Source organism: Garra rufa, chromosome 24 (assembly GCF_049309525.1).
Source record: "Garra rufa chromosome 24, GarRuf1.0, whole genome shotgun sequence".
Taxonomy (NCBI): Eukaryota; Metazoa; Chordata; class Actinopteri; order Cypriniformes; family Cyprinidae; genus Garra; species Garra rufa.
Genome location: NC_133384.1, coordinates 24,239,244 through 24,267,209, shown reverse-complemented (window position 1 = coordinate 24,267,209; position 27,966 = coordinate 24,239,244). Strand labels below are relative to the sequence as shown.

General features: G+C 40.2%; 1 protein-coding gene across 1 annotated transcript; it reads right to left on the bottom strand.

The window, feature by feature from the left end:
- On the bottom strand, positions 1 to 27,966 carry LOC141300250 (NLR family CARD domain-containing protein 3-like). The gene is made up of 11 exons (XM_073830573.1): positions 27,815 to 27,966; positions 26,030 to 26,087; positions 25,339 to 25,543; positions 14,417 to 16,172; positions 14,024 to 14,194; positions 6,191 to 6,364; positions 5,865 to 6,038; positions 3,240 to 3,413; positions 930 to 1,103; positions 355 to 528; positions 1 to 175 (listed from the first exon to the last, which is right to left on the bottom strand). The coding sequence occupies exons 1-11, from the start codon at positions 27,964 to 27,966 to the stop codon at positions 1 to 3; spliced, it is 3,387 nt and encodes a 1,128-aa protein (XP_073686674.1).

Sequence of the window (27,966 nt, the reverse complement as noted above, 5' to 3'; positions counted from 1 at the left end):
TCACTTTAAAGACTCTAGTTTGCAATTTGAATCTTCCAGTAGATTATACAGGAGTTTCTCAGAGTGTCCAGGCTTATTCCAGCTTAGGTTCAGTTCTTTCAGGTGTGAGGGGTTAGACCTCAGAGCTAAAGCCAGGTTAAGACAACCTTCCTCTCTAATACTGCAGTTACATAACCTGCAAAAAGTAAACAGCTGTTAATGAGTGATACATGTTATGTACTGTATGTATTTTTACTGCACACCTATGTAGGTCTGTAATTTAGCATGTGTGTGATTTTAACATTTTTATATTGTACAGAATGTTTAGTGTTCAAAAACGATTCTCTGGCAGTGCACAATGAACAAAAAGCTCACTTCAGTTTCTCTAGTTTACACTGTGGATTCTCCAGTAGATTACAGAGCAGCTTTACTCCTGAGTCTTGAGGTTTGTTCCAACTGAGATCAAACTCTCTCAGGTGTGAGGGGTTTGACCACAGAGCTGTCACCAGAACAGCACATCCCTCTTCTCCAATACTGCAGTTCGACAGTCTGAATAAAGGAGGAGAAAAACATCTCACACTTAGGGACAAGCACATACAAAAATGAAAGAGTGGCTTTATTTGACACTGTACTAACAGAGAAAAAAGGTCAATTTAGCTCTAGGTTAAGAACACTTTTAGGCTTTTCACATTGCACTTAACACTGGATTATCACCATTCTAAACACCACTTTTAACCCTGGGTTTTACACCTGTAATTTGAAAGCTGTGTTAGGGTGGGTTTTGAGGAGCTTTGGGCTCTAAATTTTTGACCCAATCTGGCAAAACTGTCAAAAGTCTGTTCTGCTCATGTTTGTGTTAATAATTATTAGAGGCACAACATAAGCATTTAACAAAAATATATAAAGCAATGTAACTATGCTTCAACCTTCTGTATGACTGATACACTCACCTAAGTGTCTCCAGTTTACAGTTCAAATCCTCCAGTAAATCAGAGAGCATATTGACTCCTGAGTCTCCTGGCTCATTTCCACTCAGATCCAGTTCTCTCAGATGTGAAGGGTTTAACCTCAGAGCTGATGCTAGAAGAGTAAAGCCTTCTTCTCTAATACTGCTTTTAGACAGCCTGAAAAGAGAAAACATTTCACTAACACAGCATAACACATTTATATTTAAAAGGAATGGTCCACATTAAGCTCATGTTTCTTTTTTTTTTTTCTAATTACCACTGACAATAACTTTCACTTGGCTCTCAGTTTGTAAAAATGTTTACAGTAACATATTTACAATCGAAGTCAAGGCACTATATAATACATTTTGTTTTTGTTATTTTTTTTTCATTCATTTTTAAGAAATTTCAACCTCAAAAGGCAACATTGGCCATTTCTCAATATCTTTTCTTATGTCATTATGTCAATATATGATCCTTGTGTTCTCGCTCTACATCATCATTAACTGTCGAAGTTCAATTTCAGTACTCAAGGATAGAAGTACAGAGGACACATAAAAGTGCCCGGATGTGTTCCTGAAATCGAGGTTGCAATAAATGCAGATTTGAGAGAATCAAACCGTTCTAAATCCCAGAAGACTCTGCGGATGGATGATGTACGGAAGCCTGTAAGCTTTAAACTTAATATTTTCGCTTAAGGGTTTCCCGCTGCAAGTGCGCATATACATGATGGCTTGTGAAATTAAACATTTGTCGTTTTGTTTTGCCTAATTTTAATAAAGTGAGAAAGCCTGTCTTAATTTGTATTGCCATATTATAAAGAATATTTAACATTATACATAACCTAATCATTTCCACGAATACATGCGGAAAAAAGCTGTTATCTAAATAAATGTTTTAAAGCATTATGGCATTTGTTTGTAATGTTATTCTGCTTTTCCTGCTGCTGTCTCGTTTCTTAAAACCTGTTGGGTCTGTCAGTTGAGCACCAAGAGCGAATCTCAATTCTCACAAAGATGCGTTCTGTGTTCTTGCGTCCTTCCGAGTTCGTTCTTTCGAGAATGCCTGGAAAGACTGCGTTCTCAGAATTAGGAAACAGCCATTCTAAACCAAGAGTTCTCAACTCTGGCCCTCAAGGTCCACTTTCCTGCATCGTTTAGCTTCAACCCTAATCAAACACACCTGAACAAGTTAATCAGGTTTCCAGGATAACTAGAAAGGTACTGGCAGGTGAATTTAATTAAGGTTGGGGTCAACTGTGCAGGAAAGTGGACCTTGAGGGCTAGAGTTAAGAACCTCTGTTCTAAACTTTTGTCACAACCACCAGTCTTCATTGTCTCCAATTGTCTCCTTTCACTTTTTATGATTTCTGGTTCAGGTTATATTAAGGCTAAATTTAAGATTTAAAAAACCCTTTGAAGACCAACAAGAGAAAAAAAGGAGGGTGGGGTGAAAATGGATTGCTAGGCCTAAATATAAAGCAATCCAATCTAAGATGTGGCACAGAGGTTATGTCTTCTCATTTAAAAAAAAATGCAATGAAAAAACACCAATCATACAACACTTAATGCCATGGCCCTTGTTGTAAAACTTGTTGTACTTGTAAAACATATAACCTATTTTTTGCCTGAACAATTTGTTACTCTAATCTTCCCAGTTAAATAGCCAGTACTGCTCATGCATTAACTGTAAACACCAGTGATGTGCGGTTTGTTTCAAAAATCCAAAAATATTTTTAATGATATTCGGGTCTCGGCCGGTCGGTTTGTTTGAAATAAAGATGCCAATTAAACCTTTGTAATTTATATTGTTCTAGACACAATTTTCTATAAAGGCCTACACTTTATCGACTGAATAACTGGCACGAAGATGACGCACAAGCTCAGTCTGCAGGTAGAGATGGAGGTGGCAAGAGAAAAGATGAAGACTGGGGAGTGGAAGCTCCACAAATACACAAATAGAAAGAGCAAAGTGTGGGAGACATTTGTCGAAATGATTCTTCAAGCAGGGTCGACACATAAACATCGCATTCATCAATAATATGCATGTAGATGGCAGAAATGGAAAATGATGGGCCACCTCAAGAACTGCCTGCTCTCTGCTGCACCTCTGAGCACACCACATCAGGGCCTGAAACATTGAAAAAATGTGGGTCGGGTACAATATTTTCTTTTTCTTTTTTTGCGGTACGAGTTGCGGGCGGGTTAGTTGAAAACGTTGGTCAGGTTCGGGTTGTTATAGATTGACCCGCGCATCACTGGTAAACACTATATAAAGTTACAAAACTCCAGCCATGACAACACATTAACTTACTGCAGTTTCTCCAGTTTACAGCTTTGATCTTCCAGTAGATCAGCAAGCAGCTTAATTCCTGAATCCCCTGGTTTATTCATACTTAAATCCAGCTCTCTTAGGTATGGGGGATTTAACATTAAAGCTGAAGCCAAAGCTGCACAACCTTCTTCTCCAATAGTACAGTTACACAAGCTGCAGAAAAAAAATGAAATAAAAAAAATAAAAAAGTATTTATAACCTTTCTCAGGATCACTGATACTCCACAAGGCATGATCTTACATGGAGCCCCAGTCCAAGGGTGACTGACAATCATCTTGAATTTCTTCCATTTTCTAATAATTGCGCCAACAGTTGTTGCCTTCTCACCAAGCTGTTTGCCTATTGTCCTGTATCCCATCCCAGCCTTGTGCAGGTCGACAATTTTGTCCCCAGTGTCCTTAAACAGCTCTTTGGTTTTGCCCATAGTTTAGAGTTTGGAGTCTGATTGATTGTGTGGACAGGTGTCTTTTACACAGGTAACGAGTTCAAACAGGTGCAATTAATAAGAGAATGAGTGGAGGACAGGAGTGCTTCTTAAAGTGCCCCTATTATGCCATTTTAAAGGTAGTTAATATTGTTGTAATAGTCTCTTAAAACAGGTTTACATGTATGCAAGTTCAAAAAACACTTTAGTTTTCTCCAAAATTAGATTTATTTTTACCCCGTTTCTAAATGATTCGTAAACGACTCGTTTGAAGCAGTTCGAAGAATCAGTCTCTCTAAACCCCTCCTTTCAGTGAGCCCTCACTGCTGTGATTGGTCAGATGGTGCAGTCCTTCTGGATTGGTCTACCGCTACAGCGCAAAAACGAAACGCCTATTGGCATAACTGAATGACAGCTGTGGAGACCTGTTAATGCATAGAAAAGATAGCCTCGATTTTACCCTATCAATTCGAGCCGGAGTCTGACGATGAAACTGTTGAAGTGGCACATCGACAAGAAACTGTTTTGCAAGCACGACCGGAGCAGGACGTTTCTCAGTGGGTGTCATGTTACAATTTGCTTTTGTAAGCGAACCGGACACATCTCTACGTTGTGAACTTCAACACTGTACAATCCATAACACTGCGTTAAGCCATCGTTTATCATTATCATTACTTAAACTAATAAGGCAGACAGACAGTCAAGCTGCATCAATCACAAGACTTTTTAGACTACATTGCACTCACAGCTGAACAACAGAACTACAGAAACGCAAGTTAGCCGGTTACCAAGACATGTGCGGGGTTGTTACACACCATAACATACACAAAGACGTATTTTAAACGATCGCTAGAAAATACAATTATTAATCATACTTACAGGTAGAATTTCAGAGGAGCAAGCCGGTCCAAATAAACTGGGCACTGATCCATTTTTTAAAACCAAGCGTTTGGTGAATCTCGCGTTGTAACGTTACTCCCCAAGATTAGAAAAGCAGTCATCAGTAAAATGACGCGAACACAACACAGGATTGGAATTGGACTGCTGAGGTGTTGAAAAAATTAATGTTAACCACTCATTCTTGATAGTTTCATCTTTCGGAAGGGCATATAAAACAAATTCACTCTCACAGGCTGTCACAGCGCAGGGCGTCTTCTTGACATGATATAATCCACTTGAAAATGGTAGGCCTACTGTTTGTGGGCAGGCAAGTTGTTCGCGAAATTAAACGTGGGCGGACATTACGCAAATGTGTAGCTCGTGATGTGTGGCCGTTACAGAAAAAAGATTCGAATTGCTGACGACTCGTTTAGGCGAATGTGAGCCGACTCTTTTTTTTGTTAGACAAAAACTTTATTTATAATGCACTGTCGGCGTCACAACTTTGCAGATAGTTTATGTTCACATACAGCTACATGACACACTACATGAAATATCATATTTGAAAAGGCATAATAGGGGCACTTTAAAGACAAATTGACAGGTCTGTGAGAGCCAGAATTCTTGCTGGTTGGTAGGTGATCAAATGCTTATTTCATGCAATAAAATGGATTTTTTTTTTTAAATAATACAATGTGATTTTCTGCATATTTTTTTACATTCTGTCTCTCACAGATGAGGTGTACCTACGATGAAAATTACAGGTCTCTCCGTTCTTTGTAAGTGGGAAAACTTGAAAAATCAGCAGTGTATCAAATACTTATTTGTCCCACTGAACATCAAAATGCAAACAAGGCATCAGGTCTAAAGTGGAGAGGACAAAGACACAGGTCTTTTAATTTGTCCACATACATTTTCCCAGTCTTTTCTTCTTATCACTAGGAAAGCAGTGAAGACTTATATTACTTCTCTTGTTCCCATTTGACTAAAAATTACAACCAAAAGCTGCACAATGTGACATTGTAATATATATATTAGTTGTGTTGAGGTAAAAACAGCAACAGGTAGGCAGTAGCTCACAGAGTGCAGCCATTTGACGATATGAAAAAAATGGCACCTCAAATAGTCCAAAATATTTATAAAATATCTCTCTCTCTCTCTCTCTCTCTCTCTCTCTCTCTCTATATATATATATATATATATATATATATATATATATATATGATTCCTTTTAACCTGATTTTATCAGGTTTTGATATATGCATGTACTGTAAAATTGTTTATATGATTATGATACTCACTATAGTTTTTCCATTTTGCAATGTGGATCCTCCAGTAGATCAGACAGCAGGTTCAATCCTGAATCTCCTAGGCTATTGGCACTGAGATTCAGTTTTCTCAAGTGTGAAGGGTTTGATTTCAAAGCTGAAACCAGAGCAGCACATCCATCTTCTGTAACACTGCAGTTATGCAACCTAGAGACAACCACCACATTTAGAGCACAAGACTTTCCATTTATGGCTGATCTTACACAATTAAGGTTCCTGGTTTATAGTTTTGTGTGTAAAACTGTCGATTTAAAACAACACATCAATTGGAACATATTGAGTGAGCTACTGGTTCTTACTTCAATTTCTCTAGTTTACAGTATGAATCCTTCAGAAGATCAGAAAGTAGTTTCACTCCTGTGTCTGTTGGTTCATTGCAGTTCAGATTGAGTTCTCTGAGGTGTGAAGGGTTGGACCTGAGAGCAGAGACAAGTGCAGCACAACCTTCTTCTGTAATACTGCAGTTTGACAACCTGCAAAAAGAATAGTTATTCATTCCTACAGTCCACTCTTCAATGATGAAATGTTGCAGAGTGTGCTTGAAAATGTATGAATATGTACACAGCAAAAAGGCCAGAGTTAAATTAACTCTCCAGGGAGTTTATTTGAGTCCACTCTCAAGAGTGTCAAGTGTTAAAATCAGAGTGTTAAATTAACACCGAAGCGGAGTTAAAGTTAATGAGATAATTAGTGATTAATTGAGTGATGATTGATCATTATTGAAGACACCTGATGTTAAAAAGCAAAATTACCAAAGGAGAAAATCACTTTTTTTTTGCAACCATTATAGTGGTCAGTGTTTGCATTAGTTGGTCTCTTGACACTTACATGATTAAAGATGTTTTTCCATTTGGCTGCTTTATTAGGGGGAAAGCAACCAGACAAGCCAAAAACACAAGTCATCAGGGGATGATGGCTATGTTTTAACGTAATCATTACTTGACTTGAATCATTGAACTCAATTTAAAGTCTAATCTCAGAATTACTTTTCAATAAAGGAGCTATAATTCAGAGATTATTTTCTAAAAGAGTTCAATCAAATATGTATTGTGAATATTTAACATCAGCCTTATGATTCTACAACAAAGGATACTGTCTATGTTTCTTTAGTATACATTTTGGAAGAATTTCTTACAAGCGAAAACATTTTTTAAGGCACACACAGACATCAAGAACCAGCGTATGAATCTCAACAACGGTGACAAACAACATATTCAGATAAATAGATCAACTCTGAACATCACAAAACAAGCTACTAAAAAGTCACATAAAAACAACAAAAACAAATGAAAATAGGAAGGATAAAATAAATTACGAAGACAATTCAGCCCATAATTTATTCATGTCGCAATGCATTATGGGAGTCAAGGATGAGTTTTGATTGGCTAAAACATGCTTTTTGGATGGTCACCGTTGTGGTGGTTCTCACACTGATTCTTCATGTGTGTCTTAACTTTATTTTAAGTCTTTGATCAAAATATATTTTTATATAATTTTATTATTTTAAATATCTGTCTGACTACAGATGTGATTCTCATTCACTTCATTTCATTTCTTGAAAACATGACCACCTTTGATCTGGTTTGTCTGGCTCTTCTCACACTAGTGATGGGAAGTTCGGATCGTTTTACCGACTCGGACCTTTGAGTCTCGTTCAGCAAAATGAACGAATCTTTTTTCGAGTCATTTTGTTCATTTTACAAATGTTCAAATGTTCATTCACATGTGACATGTGCTTTCACATGTGATTCCCATGTGAAACCCATGTGCAAACGTGTGCTTTTGGAACACTTTCATGTGCATTCTGTGTGAATTCCCATGTGAATCCCATGTGAAACCCTAGAGATCACATGTGAATCCCATGTGAAACCCTACAGATCACATGTGAATCCCATGTGATCACATGTGAAAAACATGTGTATTCACATGTGTATTCCCATGTAAAACATGTATATTATAAACCTGTTTGTGTTACAATGTTGTGATAGTGAAATGACTCACAACTGTCAACTGTCAATATTTTCTTCATGCACAATGTACACTCAAAAATATTTAATATTGTTTGTTCAATTCAATTATATAGAAAAATTCCATTGAGTTTTATTTAGCAATCCTTACACACTATCCATATTATGAAGATTTCAAATGAATAACTACAATCTAAAGTATTTAAATCTTTAAGGGATGGTTCATCCAAAAATGAAAATTATGCCATTATACCCTCATGTAGTTCCAAACAAGTAAGGCCTTCATTCATCATCAAAACACAAACATATAAGATAAATTGAGATATTTTTGGGATGCTTCGAGAGCTTTCTGACTCTGCAATAATGCAACTGAAATGTTCCCGGCCAGAAATGTAGTAAGGACATTATTAAAATAGTTAATGTGACATCAGTGAGTCATCTGTATTTTTGCTCAAAGAAAACTAAAATGACGACCATATTCAAAAATGTCTTCTCTTCCACGTCAGTCTGATGTCCTTACTAGCTTCCTGGGCCTGGGAACATTTCTATGCAGGGTTTGAAAGCTCTCGAATTTCTCCAAAATTATCTAAATTTGTGTTCTGATGATGAACAACGGTCTTGCAGGTTTGGAAAGGCATGAGGGTATGTAATTAATGACAGAATTTTTTTATTCTGATTAAACCTTTTCCTTTAATAACTGGTAATGTGCTACAGCAAATTTGTTCTTAAATAAAAAAAGTGACTCAATCACATTTCCTACGGCATGAAGTTGATAAAACCTGAAAGTACACCAAAAGGCACTGCTAAGTAGACCTAACAACTTGAGTTATATTTGATGACATGAGATTGGCAATGAACTGGAATCTGGATTGGTGTCATCATCTGTAAGGAGGGCCACAGCAACATCTTCAAACTCATCAGACTTGTCCTAAATAAAAAAAATAAAAAAACAGAAAAAAAGAGAGATACAAATCACAAAAAAAATTCCAGTGTCCAAAATGGCATTGATCAATTTAAGATGTTTTTTTTTTTTTAAATATCAATGATTTTTTCAAATATTTACAATAATTTTTGGCAATTAATTTTAAAAATACAGCTAAACTAAGCTAAAGTTTACACAAAAATTTAAATTCAATCATTATTTACATTTATTCCATAGTCTTTCTTTTTGATACCACAAAATGGGGGGGGGGGATTTGTGGAAAAAAAAAAAATAATAATAATAATAATAATAATAATATATATATATATATATATATATATATATATATATATATATATTATTATTATTTTTTTTATTTTTTATTTTTTATTTTATTTTTTTTTGTGTGTGTATTGACTGATTTTTGTATTTTGGGTGAGTGGTCTGAACAAAAACACAGATATATAGTAACAGATGCAATCAAATATTTATACACTGAATGAACAACAGTATGAGCAGAAACACTTTTGTATTTTGATTACATACATTGAGTGGTACTCACAAGGAGACTCGCCTGAAGGTTCTCAAAAAGCCAATCACACAGGATGGACAGTGGAATGGCCGGGTGTGTAATTCCTATTAAAAAAGTGTATAAGGTTGACTGTGATGGTTACCAGAACAAACGTGATTTTAAATATTCTACCCAGACATATACACAATGTGTTTAATCTAAAAATAGCTAAATCAAAATAGCAAAAACAAACACAAAGTGGACTATTTATAAGGTTAACAATTTTGATTCATTCAAAAACGAAACAAGAAATTATTTCAAATCGCTCATTCAATTCAATAACAAAACACCTCTGTGCTGTGCCAGAGAACAAAAAAACTGCTTTGACTGGTCTTTTTTTGAACTATTTTGGTTAGCGAAATAAGAGCAGAAAAAGATTATTCACAACACTGTTCTTAATACTTTACTTACTGAGTTAAATTATCTGTAAATGTTCGTTCTGAAAGTGAACTTCTCCTTTAAGTTGCTATTTTAAACTACTAAACAATTAACTTAAACTATAACAACTAACATTTGTATGAACTGAAGTTTAACATTGATTTACCTCAGTTTTTGCCGGTTTCATCGAAGGGTGCGCAAACATATGAATAAGAAAAGTAGAAAAGCTATGTTACAAACATATGAAGCAGAAAAGTATTAAATGTTCTAGAATACAGCACATCACAGCTATAAAAACTGAAATTCAACATTAAATGTGTAAAAACTAGGAAATCTTGAAATTTTGCTTACCTTTTCCTCATCTTAAAGTGGATGTTGACCGTTATGGTTTGAATGATGCGCGTGCGCAGAGCTCCGACTTGTCCCATCAGAAATTTAAAATATAAATAAGCGTTATAAATATGATTTCGACTAAAAAAATTACCCTTACATCGTGTCTACACCGGACACGACAGTTTCCGCGCCGTATCGCAACAGCAAAAGGGGCTGTTCACATATAATGTCTTTTGCGTGGCGCGCATAAGTTCGTTATTTCAAATGTACACGCGCACTATGCGCGCTCATAATGAACCGCGGGTTATGTGACATGAACCAACCAATCAGCTTCATCCTTTCCCTTAATAACATTGAAAGCACTGCCAAGTTGTAGAAACAGCTTATCATTGCTGTACAGGAATAACCAGCGATTTTTAATGCTGGAAATCCATTTACCCTTTGCTGAATCTTCATTGAATCCATGAAGTGTGCAGGTCATGGTTGCTTAGTATTAGTTATAATAATAATAATAACAAGAATTTATTATATTATTGTAATACACACACACTATATATATATATATATATATATATATAAATAAATAAAATGATATACCTAACTATACCTAAATTGATATACCTGATATACCTAAATTATCAGGGTGTGAAGCTAAAAATGTATTTGTTACATGTAGCTAACATGTGATCCACATGTTAAAACCAATTTTAACACATGAAAAATTTCCACATCCAAAATTTGTGGACACATGTGACCACATGTGAAAAATGTGTGGAAAACATGTGACCACATGTGGAAAATGTGTGGACACATGTGATCAAATGTGGAACACATGTGAAATTCATGTGGTTTTTCTGTAAGGGACATGTACTGCTTATACAAACGTTGATCACACTACAAACTAGTGATGGGAAGTTTGGATTATTTTACCGACTCAGATCTTTGAGTCTTGTTCAGCAAAATGAACGAATCTTTTTTCGAGTCATTTCGTTCATTTTACCAAAATATAATTAAAAAGCTATGTTTTACTTCCATAACATATGTACTGCTTATACAAACGTTCATCACACTACAAACAAGACAAAACTATAATGCTATTAGAAACAGAAAATAATAATTCATTGTTTACCTGGGTCTTCAGTCTATGATTAGCTCCCTCACCTCTATCTGTCCGGGTTGAGTCGTTCGTTCATTCCCATATTAACTTAACTAACGCGATCTGAACCGGAAACAGAATTGATTAGTTCATCTCTCGCGTCTTCGGGTTTGAGTCGTTCGTTCATCACGTGAGAGCCCCATATGCTTAACCTATGCTGCCTGAGCCGGAAACAGAATTGATTAGTTCATCTCTCGAGTCTTTCGAGTTTGAGTCGTTCGTTCATCACGTGACAGCCCCATAAATTTAACCTATGCAGTCTGAGCCGGAAACAGAATTGATTAGTTAATCTCTCGGGTCCTCGGGTTTGAGTCCTTCGTTCATAGTTGCGCAATTGCGCATGCGCGACTGAATGAATCGATCCCGAGACGACTCGTTCTTCCGGAGTCACATTAAAGATTCGTTCAAAATGAACGAATCGTTCAAGAACAACCCATCACTATCTCACACTGTTACAGCAACCAAACAAGATTTAATGTAACAAATGTTAGTTCAAGAAACCAACTAATGCAAACACTGACCACTATAATGGTTGCTAAAAAATGTGGTTTTCTCCTTTGGTGATTCTGCTTGTTAACATCAGGTGTCTTCAATAATGATCAGTCATCACTTTGTTAATCACTAATTATCTCATTAACTTTAACTCTGGTTCAGTGTTAAGTTAACACTCTGATTTTAACACTTGACACTCTTGAGAGTGGACTCAAATAAACTCCCAGAAGAGTAAAACTCTGGCCTTTTTTCTGTGTATATCTCAAATGATCTGCAGGTGTCACAAACACTACCACTGAAAATCTGTCTTTCTGCTCTCTGTTTCATATACTACAGGACCTTTTCAAAAAATGAGCATATTGTGATAAAGTTCATTATTTTCTGTAATGTACTGATAAACATTAGACTTTCATATATTTTAGATTCATTACACACAACTGAAGTAGTTCAAGCCTTTTATTGTTTCAAATATTGATGATTTTGGCACACAGCTCATGAAAACCCAAAATTCCTATCTCAAAAAATTAGCATATCATGAAAAGGTTCTCTAACCGTGCTATTAACCTAATCATCTGAATCAACTAATTAACTCTAAACACCTGCAAAAGATTCCTGAGGCTTTTAAAAACTCCCAGCCTGGTTCATTACTCAAAACCGCAATCATGGGTAAGACTGCCGACCTGAGTGCTGTCCAGAAGGCCATCATTGACACCCTCAAGCAAGAGGGTAAGACACAGAAAGAAATTTCTGAACGAATAGGCTGTTCCCAGAGTGCAGTATCAAGGCACCTCAGTGGGAAGTCTGTGGGAAGGAAAAAGTGTGGCAGAAAACGCTGCACAATAAGAAGAGGTGACCGGACCCTGAGGAAGATTGTGGAGAAGGACCGATTCCAGACCTTGGGGGACCTGCGGAAGCAGTGGACTGAGTCTGGAGTAGAAACATCCAGAGCCACCGTGTACAGGCGCCAGGTCAAGCCACTTTTGAACCAGAAACAGCGGCAGAAGTGCCTGACCTGGGCTACAGAGAAGCAGCACTGTTGCTCAGTGGTCCAAAGTACTTTTTTCGGATGCAAGCAAATTTTGCATGTCATTCGGAAATCAAGGTGCCAGAGTTTGGTGGAAGACTGGGGAGAGGGAAATGCCAAAATGCCTGAAGTCCAGTGTCAAGTACCCACTGTCAGCTGCTGGTGTTGGTCCACTGTGTTTTATCAAGGGCAGGGTCAATGCAGCTAGCTATCAGGAGATTTTGGAGAGCACTTCATGCTTCCATCTGCTGAAAAGCGTTATGGAGATGAAGATTTAATTTTTCAGCACGACCTGGCACCTGCTCACAGTGCCAAAACCACTGGTAAATGGTTTACTGACCATGGTATTACTGTGCTCAATTGGCCTGCCAACGCTCCTGACCTGAACCCCATAGAGAATCTGTGTAATATTGTGAAGAGAAAGTTGAGAGATGCAAGACCCAACACTCTGGATGAGCTTAAGGCCGCTATCGAAGCATCCTGGGCCTCCATAACACCTCAGCAGTGCCACAGGCTGATTGCCTCCATGCCACGCCGCATTGAAGCAGTAATTTCTGCAAAAGGATTCCTGACCAAGTATTGAGTGCATAACTGAACATAATTATTTGAAGGTTGACTTTTTTGTATTAAAAACACTTTTCTTTTATTGGTCGGATGAAATATGCTAATTTTTTGACATAGGAATTTGGGGTTTTCATGAGCTGTATGCCAAAATCATCAATATTTAAAACAATAAAAGGCTTGAACTACTTCAGTTGTGTGTAATGAATCTAAAATATATGAAAGTCTAATGTTTATCAGTACATTACAGAAAATAATGAACTTTATCACAATATGCTCATTTTTTGAAAAGGACCTGTATATACTGACTTTGCACGGAAAGTTTCAGTGCAAAATTTTGTTTAGCCTTGGCTACAGTTTGGATTAGATTAACATTACAACTCTTGCTGCCTGCTTTTTGGTACCCTGACCATCTGCTTGTTATGATCATGATTACTATCTACAATGCTGCTGTTGTTGTTCTTGGTACCTCTGCCCACATCTGTTTGTGTCTTGATATTGCTGTTTTTTATCATATGGAATTGATGTCAATGGTGTTGAAATTTCGCAGCAGGGCAATGCTCTCTACTCTTTTCAAGTTTATGACCACTTTAAAAAACCTCCATAATCGTCAGATACTTTAAATGTATGTATTTTGGTTGGACATGGATACATATATTGGGTAGAGATACATACATAATGGTGATATAAACATGAACTACATTATTACAAAATATGAGAAAACGCACTGTAATGTCTCCAGTTTACATTGCTGATTCTTCAGTCCAACGCAGAGCAGCTTTACTCCTGAATCCTGCAGGTTGTTGTAATTCAGGTTCAGTTCTTTCAGACTTGAGTTTGAGCTTAGAACTGAGGCCAGTGCTGAACAGCTCTTCTCTGTTAGATTAGAATTACACAGCCTGGGAAAGAAATTATGGAAATATTTAGTTTAAATAACATTGTTAAATATGTAATCTTAAATTATGCTGGGTTTTATCTTTAGAAGGTTGTAATGTTAAGTTTTAACATTACGGCGCTGTACAATTAATGTGTTCATCAAACAATTCACTCTCTAATCTGTTATTTATTTATACTACTCTTCATTTTGTATCTATTTATTCTAAAAATCCCAAGATACTTACTCAGCTTTTCTAGAAGATTTGATTACTGGCAGCAGTCTCAGAAGACATTCTTCTGATTGATCATATTTACTCAACTTAAACTCATCCAGCTCCTCATCTGAGTTCAGCAACACAAACCCGAGAGCCGACCACTGAGCAGGAGAAAGTTTGACTCCAGAGAGATCACTGGGACCTGTTTCCTTCAGGTATGCTTGGACTTCCTGCACTAGAGAATGATCATTCAGTTCATTCAGACAATGGAACAGATTGATGGATTTCTCTGGAGAGAGATTATCCTTTATCTTCTCCTTCACATATTTAATTAATTTGTGTCCATTTTGATATACATTCTCTGTATTTGTCAGCAGGCCTTGTAAGAGATGTTGATTTGACTCTAATGAGAAGCCCAACAGGAAGCGAAGGTAAAGGTCCAGGTGTCCATTCTCACTCTGCAAGGCTCTGTCCACTTCTCTTTTTAGCAAATCAGTCATTGTGGAGCTAAATAGTTTAAAATGTTTTGTGGGTTTTTGGATAAAACAAAGAAACTTGAATAAAGCAGCAAGATACTCCTGAAAGCTGAGATGAACAAAGCTGTACACCTTCCCCAGGTACAGTCCAAACTCCTCTCTGAAGATCTGGGTACACAGTCCTGAATACACTGACACTTCTCTGACATCAATGCCACATTCTCTGAGGTCTTCCTCATAGAAGATCAGGTTGCCTTTTTCTAGCTCTTGAAAAGCCAGTTTTCCTAGCGAATGTATGTTCTTTGTTGTCTGCTGAAGATCTACTTCAGTGTACCCTTGGTACTTCTGGCTTCTTTGTTTGATCTGATAGGTCAGAAAGTGTGTGAACATCTGAGTGAGAGTCTTTGGGATGGTTGCACTCTCTGCTTCACTCAACATCCTCTCTAGAACAGTGGCTGAAATCCAGCAGAACACTGGGATGTGACACATGATGTAGAGGCTTCTTGATGATTTGACATGTGTAATGATTCGATTGGCCAGACTATGATCACTTATTCTCTTCCTGAAATATTCATCCTTCTGAGGGTCATTGAACCCTCGTACTTCTGTTACCTGGTCAATACACTCAGGAGGGATCTGATTGGCTGCTGCTGGTCGAGAGGTGATCCAAAGGAGAGCAGATGGAAGCAAATTCCCCTTTATAAGGTTTGTTAGGAGAATATCCACTGAAGATGACTCTGTTTCATCAAACAAGCTATCATTGTTCACGAAATCTAGAGGAAGTCGACACTCATCTAGACCATCAAAAATGAACATAATTTTATAGTCATCACAACTGGCCAATCTCAGCTTTGCAAAAAAACGATTCAGAAGCTCTATTAGACTGATGTTTTTGTCCTTCATCAAATTGAGCTCCCTGAAAGGAAGTGGGAATATAAAGTGAACGTCCTGATTGTCTTTTCCTTCAGCCCAGTCTAGAATGAACTTCTGCACAGAGACCGTTTTTCCAATTCCAGCAACTCCTTTAGTCAGTACGGTTCTGATGTGTTTGTCTTGTCCAGGTAAGGCTTTAAATATATCATTGCATTTGATTGGTGTTTCCAGCATACAAGGTCTTCTGGAAGCTGTCTCAATCTGTCTCACTTCATGGTCATAAGTGAATACTCCACTCCCACCTTCTGTGATGTAGAGCTCTGTGTAGATCTCATTCAGAAGAGTTGTGTTACCTTGCAGTGAAATTCCTTCATGAATTCTATTAAATTTCGCCCTCAGGTTGGATTTTAGTACTTGATGACTCATGGGTGTCAGTTCTGGTAGGCAGAGTGATACCGTATATGTACATTAAAGCATTCTTGGTAAGGAATCTTGTACATTAAAGTATGTATTTTGGTTAAAAAACATTTTTTTTTTGTTATGCTGGTTGAAAGTATCTTCACATCCTGATAGTAATCATTATTTTCATTGGTTTAAATGAATTTATATCTATTTTTATTATCTGTGGAATTCATAATACCATAAACTGTTCATCCAATCATATCCCTCGGTCCGAGGACTACAATAGGCCTGCCTGTAAGTGTAATCTATCATCAAAATGTAACATTGCAACAATTTTTTCCCCGGTTTCTTATGGGCTATGGAAATTTTAACAAACAGCAAAAACCACTTTAAGGTCTGGCTTTTTTTTTTTTTTTTTTGGTATGTAATGACCTCTATTCAATCAATTCCCAATTAATCACGTGTTTTAAGTCTTGTCCAAGGTTATTTCCGTAAACGAAAACTAAAACTAAGATGAAAACTGTTTATGAAAAAACATTTTCGTAAACTAAAATAAAACAAAAACGTTGAAATAAATGAAAAACTACAACGAAACAAAACTAACAACTTTTCACTAGTTCGCTTTTGCATATAATAAACAGCATAAAAGTTAAGCGTGTTTGGCATGCTGTCCGGGAGAGGGCTCCAAGCTCGGTAGTCATTCCCGAGCCCGGGGCACTCCCCCTGCCCAGGGAGAGGGGTCCGAGCTCGGCATTTGGCCCGAACCCAATAGCGCTCCCCCCTAGCTGGAGGTGAAGAGAAAATAAAAAGGGGGGTGGGAGGGATGCTAGAATCAGAGATAGCTGAAGGTAGGACTGCTTTGTTATTTAGAGGGACTGTAGTAATTGGATAGGGAGAGTGATTGGATAGGGAGTGATTGCTGATGATGAATTGGCCGTGTTAATTATCTGCGCGAGCTCCTCCTGAAATTTGTTAATGAAACATCACTTCACTAGTTCACTTTTGCATATAATAAACAGCGTAAAAGTTAAGCGTGTTTGGCATGCTGCCGGGGCACTCCCCCTGCCCAGGGAGAGGGGTCCGAGCTCGGCATTTGGCCCGAACTCAATAGCGCTCCCCCAAAGTGCAAAATAACTGCAGGACAGCAGCCAGATGACCCCCCAAAAAGCTTAACTTGGCTGAAGGGATGCTGGACGTTTGGAAGTAGACAGAGTGTGGGAGGAGCTTCTGCGGGCATTGCTAGAGAAGAAAGCGTTTTGCGGGAGTGAAACTTGAGGCAGGTGGAAATTATGAATGGTGCTCTTGAGGGAGCGGGCATTGCTGTTGCGTGAGGAAAAAAAAGGCGTTGGCTGTAGCGGGGCTTTGCATTGCTGCGCGTATAGAAAATAAGCGGGGGCTTCAACAAGAGCCATGCGTTGCGGGGCGTGAGAGAAAAAGCGAGGCGAGCACTGCTATGCATGAGGGGAATAAGCGGGGGGCTGCGGCAGGGCTTTGCATTGCTGCGCGTGTAGGGGATAAGCGGGGGCTTGAACAGGAGCCCAGCGATGTTGAGCGTGAGAGGAAGAGCGAGGCGAGCACTGCTTTGCGTAAGAGGGGCTCCAGCGGGGGCGCGCATTGCTGCGCGTATAGGGGATAAGCGGGGGCTTGAACAGGAGCCATGCGATGTTGAGCGTGACGGGAAAAGCGGGGCGAGCACTGCTGTGCGTAAGGGTGGCTCCAGCGGGGGCGTGCATTGCTGCGCGTATAGGGGAAAAGCGGGGGCTTGAACAGGAGCCATGCGATGTTGAGCGTGACGGGAAAAGCGGGGGCACGCGTTGCTGCGCGTAGGAGAATAAGCTGGGGTTTTACCGAAGGCAGGATGTCCCAAGGAAAAGGGACGCAGAGGGGGTGGTTGAAGCGGCTAGAGATGGCATGGACGGGGTGGGCTGGCGGTAGAACGGGTTGGCCGATTAGGGTTTGGTGGGTTTCTTTGATGAAAGTGCGGTCTGATCGGATATAGCTTTTGAAAGCTTCCGATGTCCACCGGCCGAGCGCTTGGATCTGCTGTTGGGAGAGGCCTTTTTGAGCAGCTGTGGTTGCTATGCGGAATGAATGGCTGGAGAAATTGTCCGCTGGAGTGCCGGAGAGGAGCAAGATGGATTTAAGGTGCTTTTGGAACCAAAAGCGTGTGGCGGGGCGGTTGGAGTCGTCTGTAAAGAGAGGGTCGGAGGGGAGTCTGGATTGGGATTTCCTGAGCTGAACGAAGGCTAGGAGGGTTTGGAAGGGTTGGAGGGGTGATTGAAGGTTGAAAATATAAATGAAATGGCCTTTCTTAGTTTGGTCTGTCTTACTTTGTTTAATGAAGTAAGAGATGGTTTCACCGTCTAGAACTGCTAGATCGGAGATGGTGGGGTGGATGGCTGGGTTGAAGCCAGATGTAATGGCGAGCTCAGAGCATCTGAGGAAACCGAAAAAAGCCAGAATAAACATTGCGTCTAATGTGTGGGCGGTATGGATAGAATGGTAAACTTTACGGAGCGTGGATATGCATTTGGTCAGAATCTTAAGGGTGATGGGTTGTCTGGGCGGCTGGGCTGGGTTTTTTGTATGCCTTTGATGAGGAGGGATGTCTGGGAATTGGAAATATGGGGTGAAGGTGAGCCGAATACCAGTTTGTGGAAAAATTGGACTCCGCTTAGGTATCCTTTAATGGAACTGGCTTTGAGGTTTTTATTGGAGTTGAGATGGGAGATAAATGAGGTGGCAGTGAGCAGGGAAAAATCGGGGAAAGGTAAGCTATAGGCGGCGTGGAAAGTTTTAAAGCATTTCCACGCTGTAAGGTAGGATTGGAGAGTCCTGGGGGAGACTGCTTGGAGAATGGAGTCGATGGATGCTTCGAGAAGAGGCCTTAGGGGGTGGTTTATGGGAATATCAGTTCTGAATAACGAGGGACTGGGGTTGGGAGCGGGTCTGCTTCTGGAGCCAGCGATCTGAATTTCTGAAAAGAAAAACGATAGAGAGAGTCAGCGATTTGATTCTTTGACCCGGGGATGTGTTTTGCAGTTATGATAAATTGGTCACAAGCTGAAATCCAAATCAAACGTCTGAGCAAAGGCATGAGTGCGGGGGAGTGGGAACGGCCTTTGTTAATGCAGTGCACGGTAGCTTCGTTGTCGCAGTGGACGACGATGCTGGTGGCGGACCACTCTTTGCCCCATAGGAAAGCTGCGGCCACTAATGGGTAGAGCTCAAACAGTGCTGAGGGTGATAGCTGCTGAGGCAAATCTGCCAACTCGGGGGGCCAGGTAGAAGCGAACCAGCGGCCCCGGAGAAAACCTCCAAAGCCGACGGAAGGGGCGGCGTTGGTATATAATTCAATATCGATTGGGGAAGAAACCAAATTGCTGTAAAAGAACGATAAGCCGTTCCACTGTTTAAGGAAGGAAATCCATAAGCTGAGCTCATTGCGGCAAGAATCAGTTATGAAAATGCGATCCTCGAGGGCGTGGGCGGAGGAGGAGAGGAAGAGGAGATGGGAGATGAAGGGGCGGCCTTGTGGGATGATGCGCATCGCGAAATTTAGATGACCCAGAATGGATAGCAGCTCGCGTTTTGTACAGCTACAATTTGTTAGCAGAGTGGAAGCTATCTTTTCTTTGGGCAGGGAAGCCAGGAATTTTTGGGAATCTAAATTGATGCCAAAAAATTCGATGGAAGTGCTAGGACCCTCGGTTTTGTCTTGAGCGAGGGGAATCCCGAGTTCTGAGAAAAGCTTTTGGGTTGTCAAGAGGTGTGCGGCTGGGACGGAATCTGGGGGTGAAATGATTAAGAAATCGTCTAAAAGATGGATCAGATAGGGTAAATTGTAATTGTTGGAGAGGATCCAGCAAATTGCCTCCGACAGCGTGTCGAAGATTTTTGGACTGCTTTTGCAACCGAATGTGAGGCGTACGGCGAAATAGAATTCGTTTTTCCAGCGCATGTCAAATAAGTGCCAGAAACCTGGGTGGATGGGCATAACTTTGAAAGCGGAAGTAATGTCGACTTTGGCCAACCAAGCGCCGCGACTTGGTCAATGTCGTGGTAGTGAAGAGAAAACTCTTCGAGCGGAATGAGGCTGTTAATGCTAGGGAATGGGGAATTATGCGGAGATGAAAGATCAATTAGGAGGCGTTTTTTGCTTGAGAATTTTCTGGTGGCGACGCCGATGGGGCTGACTCGATAGATGCTAAAAGGAGGGACAAGAAAGGGGCCTATCATGAAATTTGAGTAGGGGTAGCTTGGGTCTCCATGAGACGCGGGGCGTAGCTCGTGGATTTGGGTTGGGATGGTTCGGGGCCGGGAGGAATGGACGGACTGATAAAAGTGCAGTTGGAAGTGTGGTGGGAAAAGGAACGGCAAACCGCGCAGGAGATGTTGCGGCAGCCCAGGAAGACTCTGCTATGGAGCTCGGTGTCCAGAGCTCCCCAGTAAGGACACTGGTTCCACTGGGCTACGCGGATGGCACATTTGGCGGCGAACAGCTTATGGTAAGTGTAAAAGTGGGAACCTACGAATGACAGCGCGAGCTCAGCGACTATTGCGAGATAATCGCTGAGTTTGCGCCTCCTGTGGGGAAAAACGGTGCAGATGATTTCTGCGTAACGGGTGAAAGCCATGGTGAACTCGGCAAAGGAAAGAATGCATGACTGTGCGGGTGCGGAATTTTTTAAAGTGACTGAGAAATCGCCAATATTGATTTGGCGATCGGCAGGTGAGGGTAAGATTGGTGACAAAAGGGTGAAAAGATCTACATCCGCACCTGGTAGAATCTGGGTCCTGATTGAGTTGGGGACTGGGGGAGGTTCCAGCCCTAGAGCGTTTGGCAGGGCTGGAAGGGGAGAGGCTGAGGCCAATGAGAAGGGAGGACGGGCCTGAGGAGGAAGGAAAGTGGCTGCGGGGACTGATAGAGGCTGTAAGCGTGTGCTGCGGCCGTCTCCTGAAACAGGAAAGGGAGGAGGGAAGAGAGGGGGAATGAGAGGCACCGGTGCTTGTGGCATGAGCGGGGGAATGCTCGTGCTATGAGCGGAAGGCGGGACTGCGGGCCATGAAAAGGGGAGAGAAAGGAGAGGCATGGGTTGCGGACGGGAATCGGCCACTGGAGTGGGCGAGTTCGTGCTGCTGCGGCGGCTTGTGGAGGCGATGGCTGGCTCTCTGCCAGCGTGAGCAGCAGGTTCCCGCTTTGAAGGTCAAGCGGGGTGGCCATGGCTGGAAACTGCGGTGTCCGGGGCGTGGCCCGAACTCAGTGACGGCCTTCTGCTGCGTCCTGACGTCGTGCAGGGGGCGCTGCGGCCTGAGCGCGCCCTGCCTGACGCCCTGGTGGGAGGGGTGGATGTGAGTTTTTCCTGCTGTTGAAGAGATGAGTAGAGCGCGATGAGTTCCGCTTTTGAGGAACGGCATGTAAAGGATACGCCGGCGCTGGTGAGGGCCTTGCGAAGCTCGGCTATGGTCCATTTCTCCTTGGCTGGGGTGCAGGAGAAGGCTGAACCGTAGGAGGACGCTGGGGATGATGCCCGGCGTTTAGAAGGTGGTGGAGACGGCGTGAGCTGGCGTCTCGGAGTGCGAGCAGCGGTGGTGCGTGAGGGCCTGCGGCCCCGTGATGCAGCAGCGGGCTCGCTTGGTGGATCCTGCTGGCGCTGGTGGCCTGAGCGGCGACCTGGATGGAGGCTGGAGGAGCTACAGGAAGCTCGGCGTCTGAGGAATAATCCTCGGAGGAGTGAATCTCGGACATGTTTCACGGCAATTATGCTGGAATCAGAGATAGCTGAAGGTAGGACTGCTTGGTTATTTAAAGGGACTGTAGTAATTGGATAGGGAGAGTGATTGGATAGGGAGTGATTGCTGATGATGAATTGGCCGTGTTAATTATCTGCGCGAGCTCCTCCTGAAATTTGTTAATGAAACATCACTTATTGAAAAACTAACTGAAATAAAATAATAATCATCCAAAATTAATAATCGTTTTCGTAATCATTACGTTCTTATCCCATGTCCGAAAAATAAAGACAGTGACCTGAACAACGCCTGCATTAAATTAAGGCTACTGGATCAGTTTTAGGCTAATTTTTTTTTTTTTATGTAACACAAGTGTTCAAACCAATATACTACAGCGGATTAATCTTTAAAAGATCAAGATTCAAAAAACAAGACCTTTTGTCTTTGAAAAAGTCTTACTGGAACATTCAAATCTGTATTTGCCGCTGACAGAGAGAGCAGTCATCATGTTTATGTAAAAACAGCTTCACAAACAGTCTTTTCAAATACAGTCATTCATGTTATCACAGCAATAATCTGATTAAAGGTCATAGTTTGGATTTAAACATTGATGTCTATTAGAGATTAAAATAGAGCACGTCAACTTCTGAAAGTAATTGGCGCTTGAAATAACGTTTGTGTCGATTGCATTGTTTCGCCACTAGGTGGAAACAACTGTTAAAAATGTATTTTTCAAAGAATAGAGATTGATTCAAAAACGCAGATTCATCCAGTAATGTTTTTGTGAGCAAGTCATTTATTCATTCAAACCACTTTTTCATAAATTTAATATAATAAATTGGTGTATTAAATATATTCAATTTTAAATACAAATATTATGTATTAAATGATTAGGATTAGGGTTGTCATTCCAATTAATTAAACACTTTTAAATTGACTGCAGCATTTGATATTTTGTCTCAATTTATTTTGCTATATAAAACTATATCAAAATAAAACTAGTTTTTATTGCAAATTTGAAAACTATATCAAAATAAAACTAATTTTAAAAAGCAAAACTAAATTAACCTTGGTCTTGTCAGTTTAAACATTAATGTGTTTTAAGTCATTTAAGCACAAGACAGCACGGAATAGATTTCAATGCGCTACTCATATGCGGAAATCAGCTTACTAAATAGTGCAAATTTGACTGACTGCTTCACTTCTACTTTGAAGTGAGAGCAGCCTAATATATGTGTTGATGTCTGTATTGTTAATGTTAATGTTAGTATTGTGTCCTGTGTTTTTCCTAGTTTTTTTCCCCCTGTGTTTCTAGTGTTTTGGGTTTGTTCCTTGTCTCCCCCTTTTGGTTCAGCCTACTTCTCCTTATCATCTTGTTCCCTTTCACTGTGTGCCACTAAAAGAGACGAACTGCTTCCACTACTAAAGCTGTCTGCCCCGGTTCACTCGCAGAAGGCGCCCCTGCCTCCCCAGCTCTCATGTTTCTCTCCTCCCAATAATCTCGGAGGAAGCAACAGCGAGTTATGAGCTGATCTATCAGACATGAGCATTCTCATGCCGACACACATTCTGCGTACTTTATTGATTTGCCAGTGTGTTACTCGCGAGGATCAGAGGCACTTGTTACAACAAGCGGCTTTAATCCTCCTAGGCAGATCGGAGCAAAGAGCGGTCACTGACAGCTTAGCGTTTGTGTATGCATCTCTTATGCTGCACTCATAGAGGCAAGCTGCTTTTATTATTAAGTAAACTGTACCTGTTTCGCTCACGGGAGTCACCCTGCCTCCCCTGTTCTCGTGTTTCTCTTCTCCCAGCTACCTCAGAGAAAAAAACGGTGAACAAATCTGAGCAAATAGGAGTAAAACGCTGTCACCTATGATTCTATATTTTGTTGACAGCTTCATATTTCAATGTGCCTCTCGCCTGGGCCACACCCACGCTCAGGCAGCATGCACTGAGACAGACATACTCTTACTACTAGTAATTATGTCTGGATCTGCTTTGCTCACGGCCCCGCCCTTCCCCTCATCTGCTACGAGCAGATCTGAGAGGATGTGCGCAGTGTTTTGATCTGCCTAAATGTTCACACATAAAGATCATCGATACTCCTCTTCTTGAGCGGTTTGATCTTTTTAGGTGGATTAAAGGGGAATGCTGTCAAAATGATTATTACTGACAGCTTCAAATTGGATGCGTCTGGGCCACGCCCACGCTGAGGCTGCGCTCGTTGAGACGATGAGTGTCATGTCTCGCTGGCGGCTCATTTTCTCCATGAAGACAATCTGAACCTCTCCTTGTCCATTACAAGCGGACATGAGAGAATGCACACAGCACTTTGATAGCCTCCAAGCACCCCATTTTGTTCCGGATGCCGACGGCTATATGTTTGTGAAAAATGTTGTGACTCCTGGGCCCTTTCTGACAGGGCCCTCACAACCTGCTGTTGTTATAGCGGAGAAAATAAAAACATTCTTAAAAAGAGTGCAAAATTCCTCTTCCACTTCTATCAAGCAGCAATCCCACGCCAAACGATCAGCTGCTTGAACCAATACAACCCCTCACCACACGGGCCAAGGCTTAGCAGGCCATCCCTGGAGTGTCAAAATGTTTTTTTTCCACCCCTTTTGGTGGAATCTGGTGCGCTTCATCACCAAAGGCTTGTGCAGCTCTGCTGCCGAGCCATTGGTTCGTCTTTTACTCACTGCACGAACCAATGGCCATGCAATAACACTGAGTTATTAAAAAATGCTTCAGTCCCGGAGAAAAAGGAGTTTTCCCCATAGCGTCTTTCAGATGCAGTACTTGTTCCCGTATCTCAGGGAACCGAGGTTACGGAAGTTAGGTTAGGTTAGGTTGCACTTCACTGTTTCTGTGTATTTATAGTCCTTGTTTTTTCACTCCCCTTGTCCTTAATTAATGTTACTTAGTTTCTATGTCATTCTGGATTATGTTCCATGTTTTCTTCAATAAATGTCTGTTTCATTGTGACTTCGGTTTCCTGCAAGTTTCCTCCTGGCTCCACTCTATGGCAGTTGTGACAGTTAATGTTTGAAAAAATCTGTAGCTTTCTTAAGATTTCATGTATATTTACATAGAATGAGGAATATACAGTCTTTTATTTTTACATTTGATTATCCAGTTTCTTATTTGAATACTACTGTTATATAGGTCTTCTGTACCGTGCATAAGATTTGTATAACATTTAATGCACTTTTATTTCATTTGTATCTACAAACTGTTGTTTGTAATTTGCATATTTGTTCTTATTTCTAGTAATAAAGTCTAAATTACAAAATGAAAAGATATAAAGTGAAAGATTTTGCTCTAAATGGTCATTCAGTGTTTTTTATTTTATTTTATTTGATCAAGATTGTGGATTGTGATCCTGCCAGCAAAAAAAGTGATATAATATTTTTGCTACATCACCTACTGCTATAAGGTAACGTGGATATGACTGAGAGCTCTTACTGGTCTGTAGTTTGTTAGCAAGACCTGTCTGGTTCATCTTCCTCAAGGTGTGCAGTGTGATCTTCAGAACTGCATCTCTGACATCACTCTGGCCTTGATAATCCTCTTCCACTCTCCCAGAGCATTCTGGGTAATCTGGACTCAGCAGTCGCTTGATCTTCTTCAGTTCATTTTTCACCAGAGAAATGACTTTGTGCTCAAGTCTCTGAAATCAGTGTTTAAGGGACAACGATCAGCCAATGTCAATTTAATCCCTCTCTCTCTCTCTCACACACACACACACACACACACACTGGTTTACATGTTTTATGGGGACATTCCATAGGCGTAATGGTTTTTATACTGCACAAACCGTATTTTCTATTGCCCTAACCCTACCCTACACCTAAACCTAGCCCTCACAGGAGATTGTGCAAACTTTTACTTCCTCAAAAAAACTCATTGTGCATGATTTATAAGCCTGTTTCCTCATGGGGACCTGAGAAATGTCCCCACAAGGTCAAAATTGACTGGTATTCCTATCCTAGTGGGAACATTTGGTCCCCACAACGTGATGAATACCAGGTACACACACACACACACACACACACACACACACACACACACACACATGCACAAAGGTGTGGCTGTTTGTGTTTATTACTGTATATAACAAAAATGTAACTGCACGTAAAAGCAGACAAATGCATACCTTAAAAACTGCATTCTTGTGTTTTCCTGTTGTGGAATGAGGTTCATCTTGTTTGTCACTAAAGAAAAATGTATTAGTCACTGTCTTAGACACATTAGATCAGTGTTTTTCAACCTTTTTTGAGCCAAGGTACATTTTTAATAAAAAAAAATCACAAGGCACACCACCAATCGAAACTGTAAAAAAATGAAACTCTGTAGCCTATATTAACAAAATACAGCCATTCTTATCGAAGTGTCTTGAACAGGAATCAAATAAACACAAAGAAAAAAGTACTTTATGATCTTTCATATTTCTTCTTTCAAATAAAAAGTGCAATTAACAATATACAGTCATTCTTATCAAAGTGTTTTAAATAGGAATCAAATAAACAGGCAATTAGCTATCTACTGCCAGTGCCACCTACTGATATGGAAGAGTATGACATGATTACTCTGCCGGTGTCACTAGACAGGGCAGACACTCGACAACATTATTCGCAGACAATAACTGCTTAGTTTTCAAAAAATGTTTTAGACCAATTAGGTGAAATTGAATAATTTCCCACGGCACACCTGACGATCTCTCATGGCACACTAGTGTACCGCGGCACAGTGGTTGAAAAACACTGCATTAGATGCTCACGAAAATATTTGCAAAATACTATATGACTATCTATCTATCTACTGTGAGGGGGAAAAAATCTAATTTGATCCCCTGCTGATTTTGCACGTTTGCCCATTGACAAAGAAATTATCAGTCTATAGTTTTAATGGTAGGTTTATTTTAACAGTGAGAGACGGAATAAAAATAAATCAGAAAAAGATATTTTAAAAAGTTATAAATTGATTTGCATTTTAATGAGTGTAATAAGTATTTGATCCCCTATCAGTCAGCAAGAGTTCTGGCTCCCAGGTCTCAGCTTGTTACCTGTATAAAAGATATCTGTCCACAGAAGCAATCAATCGTATTTCAAACTCTCTACCATGGCCAAGACCAAAGAGCTGTCCAAGTATGTCAGTGACAAGACTGTAGACCTACATAAAGCTTTATGCATAACGAGCTGGGGGTGATGCTAATCTCTGCTTGTTACCTGTATAAAAGATACCTGTCCACAGAAGCAATCAACCAATCACATTTCAAACTCTCCACCATGTCCAAGACCAGATTGTAGACCTACAGTACACAAGGCTTTATGGGTAGTTGTGGGTTGTGGATGGGTATTCCAGCATGACAATGACCCAAAACACACAGCCAAGGCAACAAATGAGTGGCTTAAAAAGAAGCACATTAAATGTTCCTTGTTGTTAAATGTGACCTTAAATCCCATAAAAAATTTGTTGAGTGAGCTGAAGGTTGAAGTTGCCAAACATTACCCTTTACCAACAAGGGTTTTACCAGCAATACATGTTTTGCAAAATACTAGCAAAAACGTATTTCACTCATTAAAATTAAAACTAATCTTTGTTGTTATTCTGTCTCCCACAGTTCAAATAAACCTACCATTAAAATTATAGACTGATCATTTCTATCCATTTCACATCTATCTGTCTATATTACAAATTGTATGTAATATATGTGTATGTCATATGCTGTACTGTCACACATAAAATATTTACAGTATGTGTTCCATACGAAAAAAAAAAAAAAAAAATTACAGGAATTTTCCACCAGCCTCAGACATGTCCAACAATAGTGGAACTAGAATTTAGAATATCTATATTTTTCACCCCTTTTACTGAAATTTAAAAAGTTCCCCAGAGCCCACCGTATAAGAATTTTAACCCTTTAAATGATGATACTGACCTCTTCTCAGCAGAAGAGTTGCCCTCACTGAAATTAACATCCAAATCCTTTGACTGGTCACTCTTCAAAGACACATGGCTGTGGTCAGATTGGGATTCTTTTACCTGAAACGGACTGGCATAGAAGCTATTTACAGTCATATACACATACAT